This window comes from Prunus avium, chromosome 4 (genome assembly GCF_965620075.1).
Source record: "Prunus avium chromosome 4, drPruAviu1.hap1.1, whole genome shotgun sequence".
Taxonomy (NCBI): domain Eukaryota; kingdom Viridiplantae; phylum Streptophyta; class Magnoliopsida; order Rosales; family Rosaceae; genus Prunus; species Prunus avium.
Window position 1 is genome coordinate 26,276,079 of NC_142287.1, and position 15,121 is coordinate 26,291,199.

General features: G+C 35.4%; 3 protein-coding genes across 3 annotated transcripts; 2 read left to right on the forward strand and 1 right to left on the reverse strand.

Moving 5' to 3' along the window:
• Positions 1 to 166: 166 nt before the first annotated feature.
• Positions 167 to 5,696, reverse strand: LOC110757564 (gamma-glutamyl hydrolase 2). The gene is made up of 10 exons (XM_021959218.2): positions 5,028 to 5,696; positions 4,431 to 4,517; positions 3,660 to 3,749; positions 2,986 to 3,080; positions 2,508 to 2,568; positions 1,986 to 2,075; positions 1,795 to 1,857; positions 1,153 to 1,241; positions 569 to 661; positions 167 to 478 (listed from the first exon to the last, which is right to left on the reverse strand). The coding sequence occupies exons 1-10, from the start codon at positions 5,352 to 5,354 to the stop codon at positions 424 to 426; spliced, it is 1,050 nt and encodes a 349-aa protein (XP_021814910.2). The 5' UTR covers positions 5,355 to 5,696; the 3' UTR covers positions 167 to 423.
• Positions 5,697 to 7,172: 1,476 nt separating this feature from the next.
• On the forward strand, positions 7,173 to 7,828 carry LOC148295115 (uncharacterized). Its single transcript, XM_088252803.1, has 2 exons — positions 7,173 to 7,365; positions 7,472 to 7,828. The coding sequence occupies exons 1-2, from the start codon at positions 7,271 to 7,273 to the stop codon at positions 7,680 to 7,682; spliced, it is 306 nt and encodes a 101-aa protein (XP_088108929.1). The 5' UTR covers positions 7,173 to 7,270; the 3' UTR covers positions 7,683 to 7,828.
• Positions 7,829 to 9,901: 2,073 nt separating this feature from the next.
• Positions 9,902 to 10,953, forward strand: LOC110757591 (uncharacterized). Its single transcript, XM_088252650.1, has 3 exons — positions 9,902 to 9,990; positions 10,117 to 10,170; positions 10,407 to 10,953. Exons 1-3 carry the CDS (start codon positions 9,905 to 9,907, stop codon positions 10,582 to 10,584), a joined length of 318 nt encoding a protein of 105 aa, XP_088108776.1. The 5' UTR covers positions 9,902 to 9,904; the 3' UTR covers positions 10,585 to 10,953.
• The last annotated feature ends 4,168 nt before the right edge of the window (positions 10,954 to 15,121 follow it).

Genomic DNA, 15,121 nt, shown 5'->3' on the forward strand with positions numbered 1-15,121 from the left:
CGATGGTGTTTGTCAAGAAATATCCCATGTTATTTTACCATTTTTGTTAAGCCAGAACTTGTAAGCTTCAAAGGTAAAACATTTACCTTCACATTTATGGGCAAGAATTTAGCTCTTGCCTCATCTCCATTGAATAGAATAAAAATGAACAGGTCTTCCAATAATATGACGCTAAACAGATGCTTATTTTCTTCATTCCAAGTATTATATGTTTACAAAGCTGAAATAGAATGGGGAAGATAGCACAAGAAAAGGTGCCAATTCTAAATGAAAGCTGTGCAAGAGCCTTGCAGACAACGCCGGACAAAAGCACAGACAGATTTAGACTCATGAGAGCGCCACTGTCTTATAAATACAATATGTTTACATTTCAAACATTCTTTACCCAATCTCCATAAACAATCTTCCATGTACATGTTTGATTTACAGATGAGCGAGTGACGGTTGAGTAAAGATGTAAACTTCATCGAATCCCGTCCTACAGTAAGAAAGCATGTCACAATTAAGCTAATAAGTTCATGCACAAATCCAAAATATTAATGTAGTCTCAAAGGCACTTCAGGCTTACCCAGCCTTCCCACAGAAAGTTGGACTGTAATTGTAGATGAGATTGTCAAGGACTTTACGAACAGGTGGCCTGTTTAATGACTTCCTTGCCTCACTGCACCACAAATTCAATTTGGAGTAAGTTTAGGCTTCGCTATCATTCTTGTTGAATAAACTTTGTGGGGTAAGTTTTAGAGGTATATTCTAAAAGGGAGCTGATTTTCCCACTCCTCTTTTGTCCACTTACACTCCCTTTGTTAAAAATTGTGTGTTCCCACTCCTTTTTTGTCCACGTACACTCACCTTTTTGTTATAGTAAAAACTATTAATATAAAAAAAGGGAGTGTAAGTGGACAAAAGGGGAGTGGGAAAATCATCACCCTATTCTAAAATATGACACCTTTGAAAGTTGTTAGACATAATACCAAAATGTTGAATAAAGGAATAATGCGATTCTCTGAGCCTAACTTTGCAATATCTTCGCCCTCCCAAAGAGTTTTTTTTTAGTGCTCCTCAACATTTCAGCCAAAGTTCAATTCAAAAACCATAGTGGTTCACTTGGAGCTAAAAGAAACAGATACAGAAGGGTAAAGCATCAGCGCAAACCTGACCAAAAAGTTTGCGATGTGCTGGGTTACTTGAATGGCATCTTCTGAGTGCGGAATCATTGGTGAGCCCCATTCAAAAACATTTTTCTGCATCGCATTTGGTTAGTCTTCCCAATTAGAAACAGATCCATTGAAATTGGCAAAAGGCACAATACACCCAGTCCTAGATGACTTTTTTTCTATGCAAACTCTAGTCTTTTTGCTTTTCAATTTTTCTTCATTTACCATTCTTCACTTAATCTGTAGAATGTGGCTAAATATTTCTGTGCAATACAACTTCTTTTACAAGTTTATGGAAATAATTATCAAAAAAATTTCTTAGACCACAAATATATTAACATTACAAATGTCTTAAGTGGAAATAGTTATTGTGGTCTTTGTCTTAAATCTTTCATATAAAGATGGATAATAAAGCAAAACCATTTGTTCATGATTCCACAATAACAGCTTATCCTTCACAAGGTTGTGAGTTATACAGTTATACTCTTATAGCAGAGATCCTTGATGACACCTATTCACATAAGAGCCTCAAGATGTTTCCATTTTCAAGCATTGTTTTACTGTGCTGTTTGCTTGTATTGCTAAATTTGAAATTAATAGTAACATTTTTAGACAAGACTGAACAATATTACAGTAATACCTCGGGATGCCATTGAAAGGCAGTCACAGGATAGCTGTATGCATGCACTGTGGAGACATAGACCTGGTATTATTGTTACTGCCACAATTAGAATCTTCAGGGGAAGAAAATAGAGATTGAAACTTGATACGAGAGAACTGTGTCATGAATTGATGAAAAACATAATGAAGTGAGATAGTTACATTCAGTACCTTATTATCTTTATCAGTACTAGTCGTCAAGATCTTAAAGAAGCTTGACAGATTGGGATTCTCCTGCAGCCTCTCTGGTGAGATACCATACTGTTGCATTGGATCGTAAAAAAAAACTCAGGTTCAATTAGAAAACCTATTCTTCTCTTTGTACGCAAAGGATTATAACCACATAAATTAAAGCATAACTGACTTAACCCAAAATTTCTTAGTTTAAGAAGCATAATATTAGACATTCTCAAAATGGAGCCTTTTGTCTCATCAATTTTGTCAGATGATTGGCCAAACCTCAGAATCACAATGAAACAATCTAGACTTTCTCAAACGAAGCTAATGATGTATGTTTTGAAGTGGTTTGCCTTTGGAAAAAGAAATGAACAATGGTAAGATTTAACCAAATAATTTTTTTTGAATTGATTGTTCAGGATCAGGCCATGCCTGATTACAATTTACAAGCATGAAGGATAAATTTGATAACTATGTTTAATACTTGAATGAAAGAGCCTTTAGATTAGAACTTACATGATGGTTTTGCATTACAATACAATCTGTACTCAACTTTTTAAGCAAGTCTGGAGGAAATCTGCAAAAGAATGTGCTAACGTTAGTGGCTTCAGAATTAAATCACCCTTTGATAAGCAGTAACATGACATGACACAAACTTCCCTACCAAAATAAATCTTATAAGTAACAACTATAGATACAGAAGGCAAACTTATACAACTCAGAGAATATCAACCATCCACCCCTTTAGTACAGATGTCCAAAATATCAAACAGTGATGATAAATATAAATACATTTCTATCATATTTATTAAATTTCATAAATGTGCCATTTCAGTGAACAATTTTCTTAAAAAAAATATTACATACATCTCTGGCAATAAAACAGAAATGTAGGACTCTCTTCAAAAGAATTTTTTTTTTACACAAGAGAACTAAAGTCCTCATCAATTACATACAAATTGAATTGGAAAACCATATTACATGTTATATATACCTTTGAAACACAGTTCCTTCAATAATCGTGTTCTCAGTAAACTGTAAAGTTGACGCCATATTTTCTGCACTGAAAGACTCAAGAATTTCCTTGTTCTAGAAGAAAGAAAGAAAGTTGCGTCAATCATAAAATCGAGACAACTATATTAGCAGGAATTGTTGAAACATCTATAAGGATAAGAGACTGAAGAGTTAAAAAAAAAATACTACCTCTAACTGACAGGAAAGGTGATTCAAATTGAAAGGGCGACTATGACAAGTAATCAACTAAGAAAAGAGAATGAATTATCATTCCATAATTCAATGTTCAAGGCAAAGTTGTAAATTCATCTCCAGTGCTAATTAACAGAGTGTTTATATAATAGTCTCAAGTTGTATGCCAACCTAAAAAACCAAGAAAGGCCATTAAAAAAAGCAGGAATAGCATACATGCAATACAATAGTTAGAATATCTGATTGGGCATGTGCCCAAATAACATGGCATCTCAGTTTACTTCCTTTAAAAATTGAATCATTTAAACCACCTTTGGGAAGAACAAAATTGACTACATTGATTGTTGAAAGTGGCTACTTAGACATTCAAGTATTGAAAAAGGGAGAAAAAATATGCACTTTGAATGACAAGGGACTGAATGCTGTTGGAAAAGCAGTGAATTAAGGGAGGGGTAAGTTTACCTTGCTGATGATCATTGTTAGAAGTTCAAAACCTAAGCAGGTGGCATATAAAGGAAAATGGTCCCCTGCATCATTCTTCTCTATAATTTTCTGCACAAAAGCGGGAACAGAATAGCTCATAAACATGGAAGTATTCTTCAGAAAGCAATGAAACTATCCTGAGGAAAAGTCAATTTACTGGATATCTCTATGATGCAAAACAGCCTTGAAACCTTTGATGTTAGCCAACAATGACAACTTATGCCATGGTTGCAATACACAGTCCTGGACTTTGACCTCTAAAATCCCATTTAACTTTTAGGGTTACCACTCTCTCTAACCTGTACCTCTCAAATTTCTTTTGTCCAGTGTTGGCTAGAGTACATGGAGAATGATACTTGATGCTGATGATCTTGGACAGTTACACGATACTAAGCTCAGTATCATGTCAATGCCTTATAAGCATCATGACACTTATCCCTATAACAATCTAGATCAATCCATTTAGCGAATGGTATCTTAACCATTCACCCCATGATATTGCATGAAAGGGTAGCAAAGTAGTATTGCATAATGCTGCGCCCAGATGAGCAACTACGAGCGCATCAAGGAGTACAGTCTTCTGTTTGTTGAACAGAACACTAGCCCCAGAAAATATAAAAGTTGGACTTAATTGGACTTAATTGGGCCGCCTGGAAAGCCAGGACTATATGCGCATGAAAACTTACTTAGCAAAAGTCACCATGTATATCATGGACTAAAATGATTATATTGCAAAGATTGTATCAATACCTGAAATATTCTCTCCACAATGTCATAGTACAAACCACTTTTAGCCCAGCCTCCAGTGAAAAGCACGCCATTGACCAGATTGAGCTTCTGCAATGCAGCTGTATATAGTAAGCAACATAACAAAATCACTGGGAGAGGGCAGATTGCCTTAGTGATGAAATAAGAAACTCAGCCTCACATTACTAAAGCAAATGATAGCTAGTAATACATCTCTATTTATTGAAAGTCAAAACAAAGCGTATATAAAATATTCACAGCCTTTGGGAAAAAGAAAAAAAAACCCAATATCACAAAGACCATCTTTAACTTTTGATGACAATGCCAACATAAAAGCACAGCCTTTACTTTGTATTTTTTTCTCCAGCTTATGAAGAAAAAAAGCCAATTTTAGCACTTGCTTTGGCTTTTGAAAAGTTATGATCTTTTGCAAGATAAGAGTAAAATTAACTCAACACATAACGTAACGTACATCTCTTGTTCCGTTCATTCTCACAAATTCTAACGTAAAGAACACAGAAGCAACTTCTCCAAACAGCTCAAATTCTTGTCAAGAAAAAATAAAATAAAGTTTCCAAATTTAAAATTTTGGGTGATCACCTGGAACAGAACATCAGGAGGCTCGTTGTAGATGAGAGGAATAACACGAGCCCCAGCAGATTCAACAAACTTGACATAGGAAGCAGCGATATACGACGCCGTCGAGGCGTTGCTGAGCCGACCAGAGGCCCCGTCGCCGGGATGACTGAGGATGCCGATCACCGGCCGGTAATTGAGCTTGGGGTCTAGAGCCGTACACCTGGTGGAGGACGAGTCGGAGGGGCCGACTCCGAGTTGACTCGGCAAGAGAATCGGGGACTGGGCCTTGGCCGAGCTGAGCTCCTTGGACAAGGAAATCAGGAAAGGAATCCAGAGGTAGTTCCACATCTCTGAAGGTGTCGTTTTGGGTGATCGGGTGGCGTTCAGGTTGTCGGAGGAGGAGGTTGGGTGGTCGGAGTTGGGTGTTGGGGTAGAAGTGGGATTAGTTGGGAAATGAGAGGGTATATTGGGAAAGAGGAAATGGGGAGGTTGGGGTTGACATGGAGGAGGAGGAGGAGGGGGAAGTTAAGTTGAAGAAGTGTTTGTTGAATTGAAACGTGCGGGAGGAGCAGCGAGGGAGCTCAGCTCAGTGCTTTATAGTACGGCAATTTGGAAAAGACAGAAGAGGAGGAAGAAAGAGGGGTGGATTGTGAAGTTACGTGAAAAGGAACCCAACAGAAAAATGCGGAGGCAAATGGTCAGTGGTCACATTATGAATTGTGTTTCACAGGGGGGGAATTATTTCTGACCGCACGATCACGATAAGAACTTTCCATCGAACGAGAGATATAAATAAGTCTCTCTCCGTAATCCCATGTATATATACATTAGATTATGCTTTTTTGAAGATCTTCCATATTGATAAATAAAATAGTTGACAAAATTGACGTGAGATTCATCTATAAAAGTGGTTGTCGTCTTGAAATTTGATTAACATTAAAAAGTTTTATCTACTCATTGTGCTTTTACGAAGTTCCGAGTAAGGGGCTTTTGGAGGGGGTTCAATCCATTAGTCCGATAAAAACTTTGTACTTGATCGAATGACTATTAACGACCCCCTCAATACAACCCCTCGCTAATATAACCCCTCATTGTAGCGTCCATGATGCCAAACTCGAACAAATTAGATGGGCCAAAGTCGCGATGCTTCTTCAAGGCTTGTTTGATGCTGGAGAGACAGAGAAATGGGACAAATCCGACCTGGAGGTGGTATGTGCACGACTAAAGGCTTCTGATCTTCGACCGAAAAAAAGAGAGGCTTCTGATCATTAAAAAGAGAAGAAAAATACTTCTTCTAAAGTTTGAAAGAATGTTACGATCGGTCGGACCCAAAAAAAAGAATGTTACGATGGGACTCCCATAACGCACACAAGGGAGCAACTTACCTTAGCACTGCTCATTAGGACATGGATGGACCTCAACAAATTATGTCATAGGCCCGGTTTGTCCACTCCAACCTGGCCCTTTTTGGGTAGATGGGATAACATGGATTTGAAGAAAAGGATCGGACCCATACCTTTTTTTAATCTATGTGTTTTGCTCGAATTTTTAATTTGGTCTATGTATTTTAATTTAATAACCATATTCGTCATTTTACTCTAATTTTATTGTAATTAATGAGATTTTAACTCGTAACACCGTGTCAGTATGTCATGTAGTGTTATTTTCGCTCATAATTTTTTTTTTTTTCAGTACAAGAGATAGTTTAAATTAGAAGGGAGTGAGATTTATCACACACAAATGATGCCATAGAAGTTTAAATCTAAGATCTATTATCTGTAAGTTAAGGCCCTGACGTGTTGTATCAGAGTCAAAGTTTGCAATGCACTTTAAAGTGAGTAAGTCTTACATCTACGGCTCATCCTCAACTATAAAATAGAAACCATGTGAACAGCAACTCCATTAGTTCCCCAAGTCCCAAGGTTCAAACCCAAAGTCCATGGAAAAGCCAGAAAGGAATATATACCAACTTTTAATCGACCACAAATGTCCACAACACTATGATACTCGTTTCAGCATTAAAATTACCAAAAAGGAAGAAGTCATATTTTTTAAGATTTTCCGGGGTGTTGGTTTCCTAGCTGTCTAAGTTTGACCAGCTCGAAGAAAGAGTCACCCGCCACACGTATGCACACTGAGCTTATAAATTGAACCATGGCGCCCTATTTTAGAACTCACAACCTACTGGGTATCAGGCTTAATTTGATTTACTTAGCAAATTAAGGTGTAAAACATACATATATTTCTTCATTAATTTGCTCACCATGGCTCTGGTTAACAGCTTCATCATGCCAAAGACCATGCTCCAAATGCCCATTAATTCCAAGCCCTGCAGCCTGCACAATAAGATTGTGATTATGTGAGTGATATATGAATATATATCTCCCTCTAGACTCTCTCTCTCTCTCTCTCTCTTCTTTCAAGCTAGGTTTGATTTCTAACAAATATGAATCTTTGATTATCAGACGATGCGCGGCGGCGAGAAGGAAAATCACTACAGGGCCTCCTTCGCAAACTAACCAGGTACTTAGCGTCACTAGCCGGAGTTTGGGAGCTGAGCAGGTGAGCCTCAGGAGCAGCAGCTTGACTGGAGAAGATCAAAAAACAAAGGAAGGAAATGCCATTGTTGATGAGGTTAACAATACAACCAAGACTGCTGATGATGCCACTGATTAATAATATATGCATATGGGTTATTAATAGGTTAATTAATCTGCAGGGAAGGTTCGTAGTTATAATATTATGGTGGCTAAGCATGCCTTTGTGGCTGAGTGTGTGTGACTTGTCAGCACATTATGTACTTGATCATATATATATATAAGTTCTTCTTAATAATAATATGTTATGTTTTAGCTTTCCATGATGAATCTATATGTGCAAACGATTTGGTTTTCATGTAAGCAAAATGTGGGCCAAATTAATTAGCCAGAGGAGCCACTCTAGTTTAAATCGTAATTTTAAGGTTGTTTTTGTCAATTTCTAAACGATAAAAACTAAAATATAACCGATGCCACATCAGAGAAGTTACAAAACGAGTAAACGTGTGTTAGTCGAGTTGGTCAATCCTTGCCTCTACACCCAATTCACTAATGATTACAGCAACATCATAACGTGAATGTCATAATCAGTTAATTTTTTTAATGTTAAAAAAGTAGTACTGAAGCAATGTTTGATAGTAGTTCAATCGATCATACAGGTCAGATGGGGACAGGTCTCCACCATTAGCAAATTAAAACAAATAAAATGTGTTTATTATTACCCAACGTGAATAATGTGAATGAACCACCTACAACCTTTCCTATATATTTGTTTACTATCCTATTTGTCTCATTTTCTTTTTTGCCTCTGGCTTGAGTACAGAATTCATGAACATTGATCACCACATAATAAGTAATGGTCAACTTATTTATGAACTACACCAATATATACAGACACTCTACGAAATTTCTTATGTTAAGTAATTTTCTGGTGTGATTTTATACACGATCAGTCCATCCATATTATAACACATCTTACATGTAACATTACATGACGATGTTCCAATCACAAGCAAAATCAAGCCCAACTTGCTCATACCAAATACCATTTGTTGAAATTTTGCCTATAAAAATTAGTCTCTCATGAATAGTTTGAGAAAATAATTGATGCACTAGCTCTTTTGTTCTTTATTATCTAAAAGTTGTTGCTTCTGCAAAAGAAGGTAAAATATGTATGTATCATATACCATGCATTGCATTCTATAGTGATAAATTTCCAAAAGTAAAAAAAAAAACCAACAATAGGGGGTTCATCATTGCAGGGGCAATGATGAAGTTAAGATAATCCTGAAATAATTAATAAGGAAGCCCCCTAATTGTTGTTAATTAATCAACAGAGGTGGCCCATGAATATATAGGAGAATATATACGTACACCCAACTTAATCATAGAGAAAGGACCTTATCTTTATCTGTGTCCAATAGGGAAAAAAAGGGAAAGGAAAGGAAAGCAGAACGAAGGGTCCAGTTCAAGTTCCATTATTGCACCACTACACTAGAAGCCAGGCATATTCACTTTGGCCCTCTCTATAAATCCGAGACTTTCTCTCACTTAGAATATACACATGCAATTAGTAAGCTGATCACTCTAAATTACTGAGAAGATCAGCAGAGATAGGGAGTTAATTTCTTCAAAAATGGATCGATCCGCGGATCATGGCTCTAAGAGCATCTCCAAGGGAGATGTCAAATACCAAACATCAAATTTAAATTTGATGGCTGATGTGGCAATTTGACATCTTAGAGCATCTCCAACCGATACGTCAAAAGTGCCACATAGACATTTAACAGCTAGAAATAACATCTCACACACTCCAACCGATGTGTCAAAGCTGATGTGGAATGAAGGCTGAAGATTGAGATGTTATTTTTGACATCCCAAAAGCAAGATGTCAAATAAATATTTTATTATTTTTTCTTTTCTATTCTTTTTAATTAAAAATAAATCAACACTAAAATGTAATAAAATAATAATTTAATTTGACATATCGGGTGGAGTGTAAAGCTGTGTAAGATGTCAAATTGCCACATCAGCCATCAAATTTAAATTTGATGTTTGGTATTTGACATCTCCCTTGGAGATGCTCTTACACAGCTTTAGACTCCACCCGATATGTCAAATTAAATTATTATTTTATTACATTTTAGTGTTGATTTATTTTTAATTAAAAAGAATAGAAAAGAAAAAATAATAAAATATTCATTTGACATCTTGCTTTTGGGATGTCAAAAATAACATCTCAATCTTCAGCCTTCATTCCACATCAGCTTTGACACATCGGTTGGAGTGTGTGAGATGTTATTTCTAGCTGTTAAATGTCTATGTGGCACTTTTGACATATCGGTTGGAGATGCTCTAAGTATGCCTGGCTTAATGGTCATGCCAAAGATGAACATGGTCCAATCAATTCCCAGTTGCAAGTCCTACCAACATCAAGCCATGATTATGTAAGTGATCATCTTTAATTTGTTTTCTAATTTGTGCGTTTACCTTTATTTATATCTCTGAAAGATTAAATATAAATCATTTGAGTGTGTTGCTAATTATGATTGTATTGGTTTATATATGTGCAGGCTGCAGCCTCACCACGACCGTATGCATGCCAGGAATATTAGTCACTCCATAATGTACGGTGGTTTCCTTAATTTGCATGCATATATGAGTTATTTAGTTTTATTTTTCCTGGTTACCATCGCGCTAATAAATTACTCCACTTAGACCCTTTTATCTATAAAATAAATATTATGATGATGATTTGTGGAAATATGTGTTATATTAGAGAGAAATAAACATCTTAATTTGTTGGTTAATTATTGTATTTGACTGATCACTGATCTTGGATTGTATATTGTTGGTCCATAAGATGTGGAGCTGAAAGGCCAGGGATCAGCACAGGGAGAGGTGGACAAATTAATGGGACGAAGGGGTTGAGGGAGCAGAATGTTTCTGATCTCACCAGCTCAAAGACTGATCAGAAAGATGGCAAGAAAAGCAAAGAAGATGTCACTGCTACTCCAAAAAAGACTGGTTCTACCGATTGAAAACATATTATCGACAATTTCTGATAATCCGTCTTCTAATAAAGAACCGACGTGCTATGCAAAGAAGAACTGGGATATATATAACATTCTAAAATAGCTAGCTTTTTAATAAAGAGAGTAGCTTGTGAGTAAGATGCATAAGTCTTCCTTCGATCCGGTCTCAACGCGAAGCTCAAAGATGTCTGAGAAGGATATGGCAATGAATGGTAGAAAGCATATTGTATGCATAACTGTATGTTTAATGGTTGCTAGCTAGCGAGCTAGCTGCGACCATGATGAATCTATATAGTGTTCTATATATTCTTCTTTCTTACCTGTTCGTATAATTTGTTACTTGTAATTTGAGAGTTAAGTGTTTTAATTAGCTTTGCAAGCATGTCCTATAAGTAATAATCATATGATTAGTGAAGTGTTTTAGCCGAGTACAATGAACTTCCTCTCTCTCAATGATATATAATTTTTCGATGGAGGAATTTTTGAAATAAATTTATTTGAAGAACACGTTGTAGGATTGATATAAAAAAGTTCGGAATTTTCATACTTACGAGGCCCTCACAGAATATAAAAACTTTTTGTACTTGACTGACTCGTCCATGCACAAAGATACGATCCAGATCTAATTATCTTTTAACAGTCAAGTCAATGTTATGGGGCTTTTGAAAAGCTTGGGAAAGACTAATCAAAACAAACCACACAAAACTCACACACATTGGTGATCATGAATTCACACATATACAACGATAATATGCAACCTTGGAATGCAAGTATGTCATAATCATAAATAAAAATAAATAGGATTACCACTGAATTTCTGTTAATCAGTTCCCCAGTCCATGCATGGTTTAAAAAACTTTGGTCGTCAATGGGAAAACAACGAGGACCGTAGGGGATATGCCAACTTAATTATGTTGACTTGGATCGGTCTGTATTACAGTAGTTTACATTGAATATGAAAGTTCTGAAAAGTTTTCCACTAATCCGGACAAAAAACCAAAAAGCAAAAATTATTGGATTAAAGAGGGTCATCCACACGTTGACTTGGTCTTAATATTATTAGTCTTACTATCAATTATGAAAAGTTACATGCCAATTTCTACATATTTAACTTTAAAGAATGAAAATGAAAAATTAGTAGTTTAATGAGTAAATAACGGAACGGAAAAGGTACGAATAAAATAGTATGTGTTTCGTGTTTTATTCGGCAAAATTTTGAAGAGATACAACTACAAAGTTCGGCCACTATATAATATTTTATTTAATAATATGTGAAAAATATGTGTATAATTGTGACTTTTGTCTGTATTAATCAAAATTTTATAATAAAAAATACATGTATTAAATGTGAAAAATACATACATATGTGTTTAATACGTGTATTGTATGTTTAATTTTTTTAAAACGTGTATTTTACCGAGTCTTTAAAACGTGTACCAAAAATAAAAGTATTATTGAAAAATACGTATATATATACAGTTATTCTCTTATCCGGATGTCCGCATGTTATTATCGTGCGGATTCTATTGTAAATAGATAGGAAAGCAGAGAGGGGTAGTACAAAATACATGGCGTCCGCACAATAATAATATCCGGATGTCCGCATAAGAAAATTTCTATATATATATAATATGAATATTAAACGGAAAAATGCTAAAACAATCTTTTACATATATGTAATTTACTTTGTTGCTGTTGACTTCTCCAAAGGATTGGAAACCAAATTTGAGAAGTCTGACCTACTCCTCAAGTGACTTTTTCCTGTTGACATAATAATAATAATAATAATAATAATAATAATAATAATAATAATAATAATAGCTTTCTAGAAATATCATATAAATAATATGAATGACATATATAGCATAAATATAATAATAAGTTCTCGATGCATGTAGCTATCAAGCTAGCTAGACACAAAATATGTACTGTACACACATACATGTATTATATATAAGCATGTAATCTAACACAAATAGGAAAGTTTCAAAGTCGTTCTTGGTGTAGGAACTCAGTTGAAGGGAAAACAAAAGAGGAAATTAATGGATTAGGATATATTTAAGCTCTTTAGTTACCGTAAACTTTAATCGTCAATATGGGATATTCTCAACATAATTGTGAAGAAATAACATAATTTTTAACAAATAAGATACTGACGTATGTAACGACGAATGTCATTTGAAAAACTAAGCCATGAGATTCGAAGATTATTGTAGTTGTAAATGGCAAGACAATATATAAAAGAGGCTCAACAGATTAGTTGTGATACATATAGCAGTATGGACTTGTGGCTTGACTGAATCGTACGTCCATACAAGAGAGAGACGGTCTAACGATCAGATCAAATATAATTAATCTCCTTAACAATCAAGTCACTATTTGTGGGATTCAAAAAGCTTGGGAAAGACTAATCAAAGTCGCACGCACATGTCATGGACCAGGAATTCACATTTGAATTTATAAACCAAGTCATGATGAGACTCGAAGATTATTGTAATTGTAATTGACAAGACAACAAATAAAAGAGGCTGATAATAAGCAGATTGGTTGTGATACTTATATTAATTTCGAGCAGCGTGGACTTGTGACTTGACTAACTAAGTCACTATTCCTGGTCCTGGGAATTTATTACGTGTTGTCTTATTAGTGGCCTTGGCTAGTTGCCACCCAAAGATCTGCTACAAATCATTCCAAGTAGCAGCCTATAAATCACCCCCTCGGGCTCAACTGAAGATATAGCAAACTTTGTATATCTCTAATTACTTGCTAAGATGGCTGTTGTTAGAGGCTTCATGTCAAAGGCCATGCTCCAAATGCCCATTTTGAAGACCATACAATGGAAATTTACGACTGTGTAAGTTGATTGGTCTTCCTATACATAGTCATTTTTCCCACATATTTTCTTTTATCTTTTGGTGGTGAATTTCCCCCTCTTATTTAGAGCTTGGAAAACCATAATTTTTTTACACAGTTATTTATAATTAAAGGTCATCTGAGTAAGGAGGTTGACATTTCTTACCCCGTTTGGACTGGATTGGAGTTGAGTCCAAACCAGTCCTTATGAGTCTCAATATTTATAAGTTCACTAAACAGTGACCATTACACACTAATCCAGTCCAATTCGAACCACAAAATATGTAATTCTCATTTCTTTAAGTTCCATTTTACATATAATTACTTACACTAATATTCCCTTTCATTTCTTTTTCTTTTGTTTAGAAGATGTGCATCTGGACCTAAAAGGGAAGATCTTACTCCAGGCCCCGGTCCACAAACCAATGAAACACCTAAAACGAACGCTGTGACGGATGAGGACAGGCCAGGTATTACCACAGGCCCCCCTCCACAAACCAATCAAGTACCTCAAAGAAGATCGGAAACCAATTCCAGCATAAGTTCTGAGGAACCTCGATATGATTAAGGGTATAGTTCTCTTGCTTGTTGGTTGACTTTTAATCTAAGTCTTGTGTTACAAATTCAATGGTAATCTTATATATCTTTGAGTTTTTAGACTCTCAACCGTATAAGAGAACATTTGGATATGTAATATGCTGACTCAAATTGAAAATCAAGTCATGCAAGACAAGCAGAAATCTCAGAGTAACGGAATCTTCTTTTAATAGCTGTGACTAGCTAAGAATAATAGTCTTTCTTTCTTGTTTTATTTTCTTTTTTGCATCCTTTTGTAATTCCCCAGTTTGTTTTTTAATGTTTTTTTTTCATTTTGTTTGCCAATAAACTTTGTATTTCTTGATTCCGTCAATTTATGATGATTTGAAATAAAGATTGTGTATGTGATTGATTGGATGATTGGAGCAAAAACTTTCTTAAAATTTATTTTACATTTGCTAAGTCTTCCTAAAATTTTACTCTAAAAGGGAGAGAGGAGACAAACCAACCCAGATTCTGCAAAAATAAAAATGAAAACCCAAATACGAAATAAGGGATTGAATTCTTGAAAAGGATACTTACAAAGCAATCATGCTTCTTCTTGGAGACCATGTAGCCATAGCTAGAGAGAGAGAGAGAGAGAGAGAGAGAGAGTGATAGATGAGGAGGGAGAGGTAGAGCAGAAAGTGGGTGTGGGAATTTTAGTGTTTGGGTTTGGAAAAAAGATAAAGGAGAGAGGAGGAGGAAAGTAGTTTCGATTACCGTAAACTTTAATCATGAATATGGGACATTCTTAACATAGTTTTTAAAAAATAACATAATTTTTAACAATTAAGATACTGACATATGTAAGGACGAGGAATGTCAATTGATAAACCAAGTCATGAGACTCCAAGATTATTGTAGTTGTAATTGGCAAGACAATATATAAAAGAGGCTCAGCATATTAGTTGTGATACGTATAGCAGTGTGGACTTGTGGCTTAATTGAATCTTACGTCCATGCAAGATAGAGACGGTCTAACGATTAGATCAAATAATTAGGGCCCGTCTGGTAACGTTTTCTGAGAATGAAAACAAGAAAACAAATTTGATTTTTCAGGAATTGAAAATGCATCTAGTAGATTAATTAGAAAACATCTTCAGAAAACAAA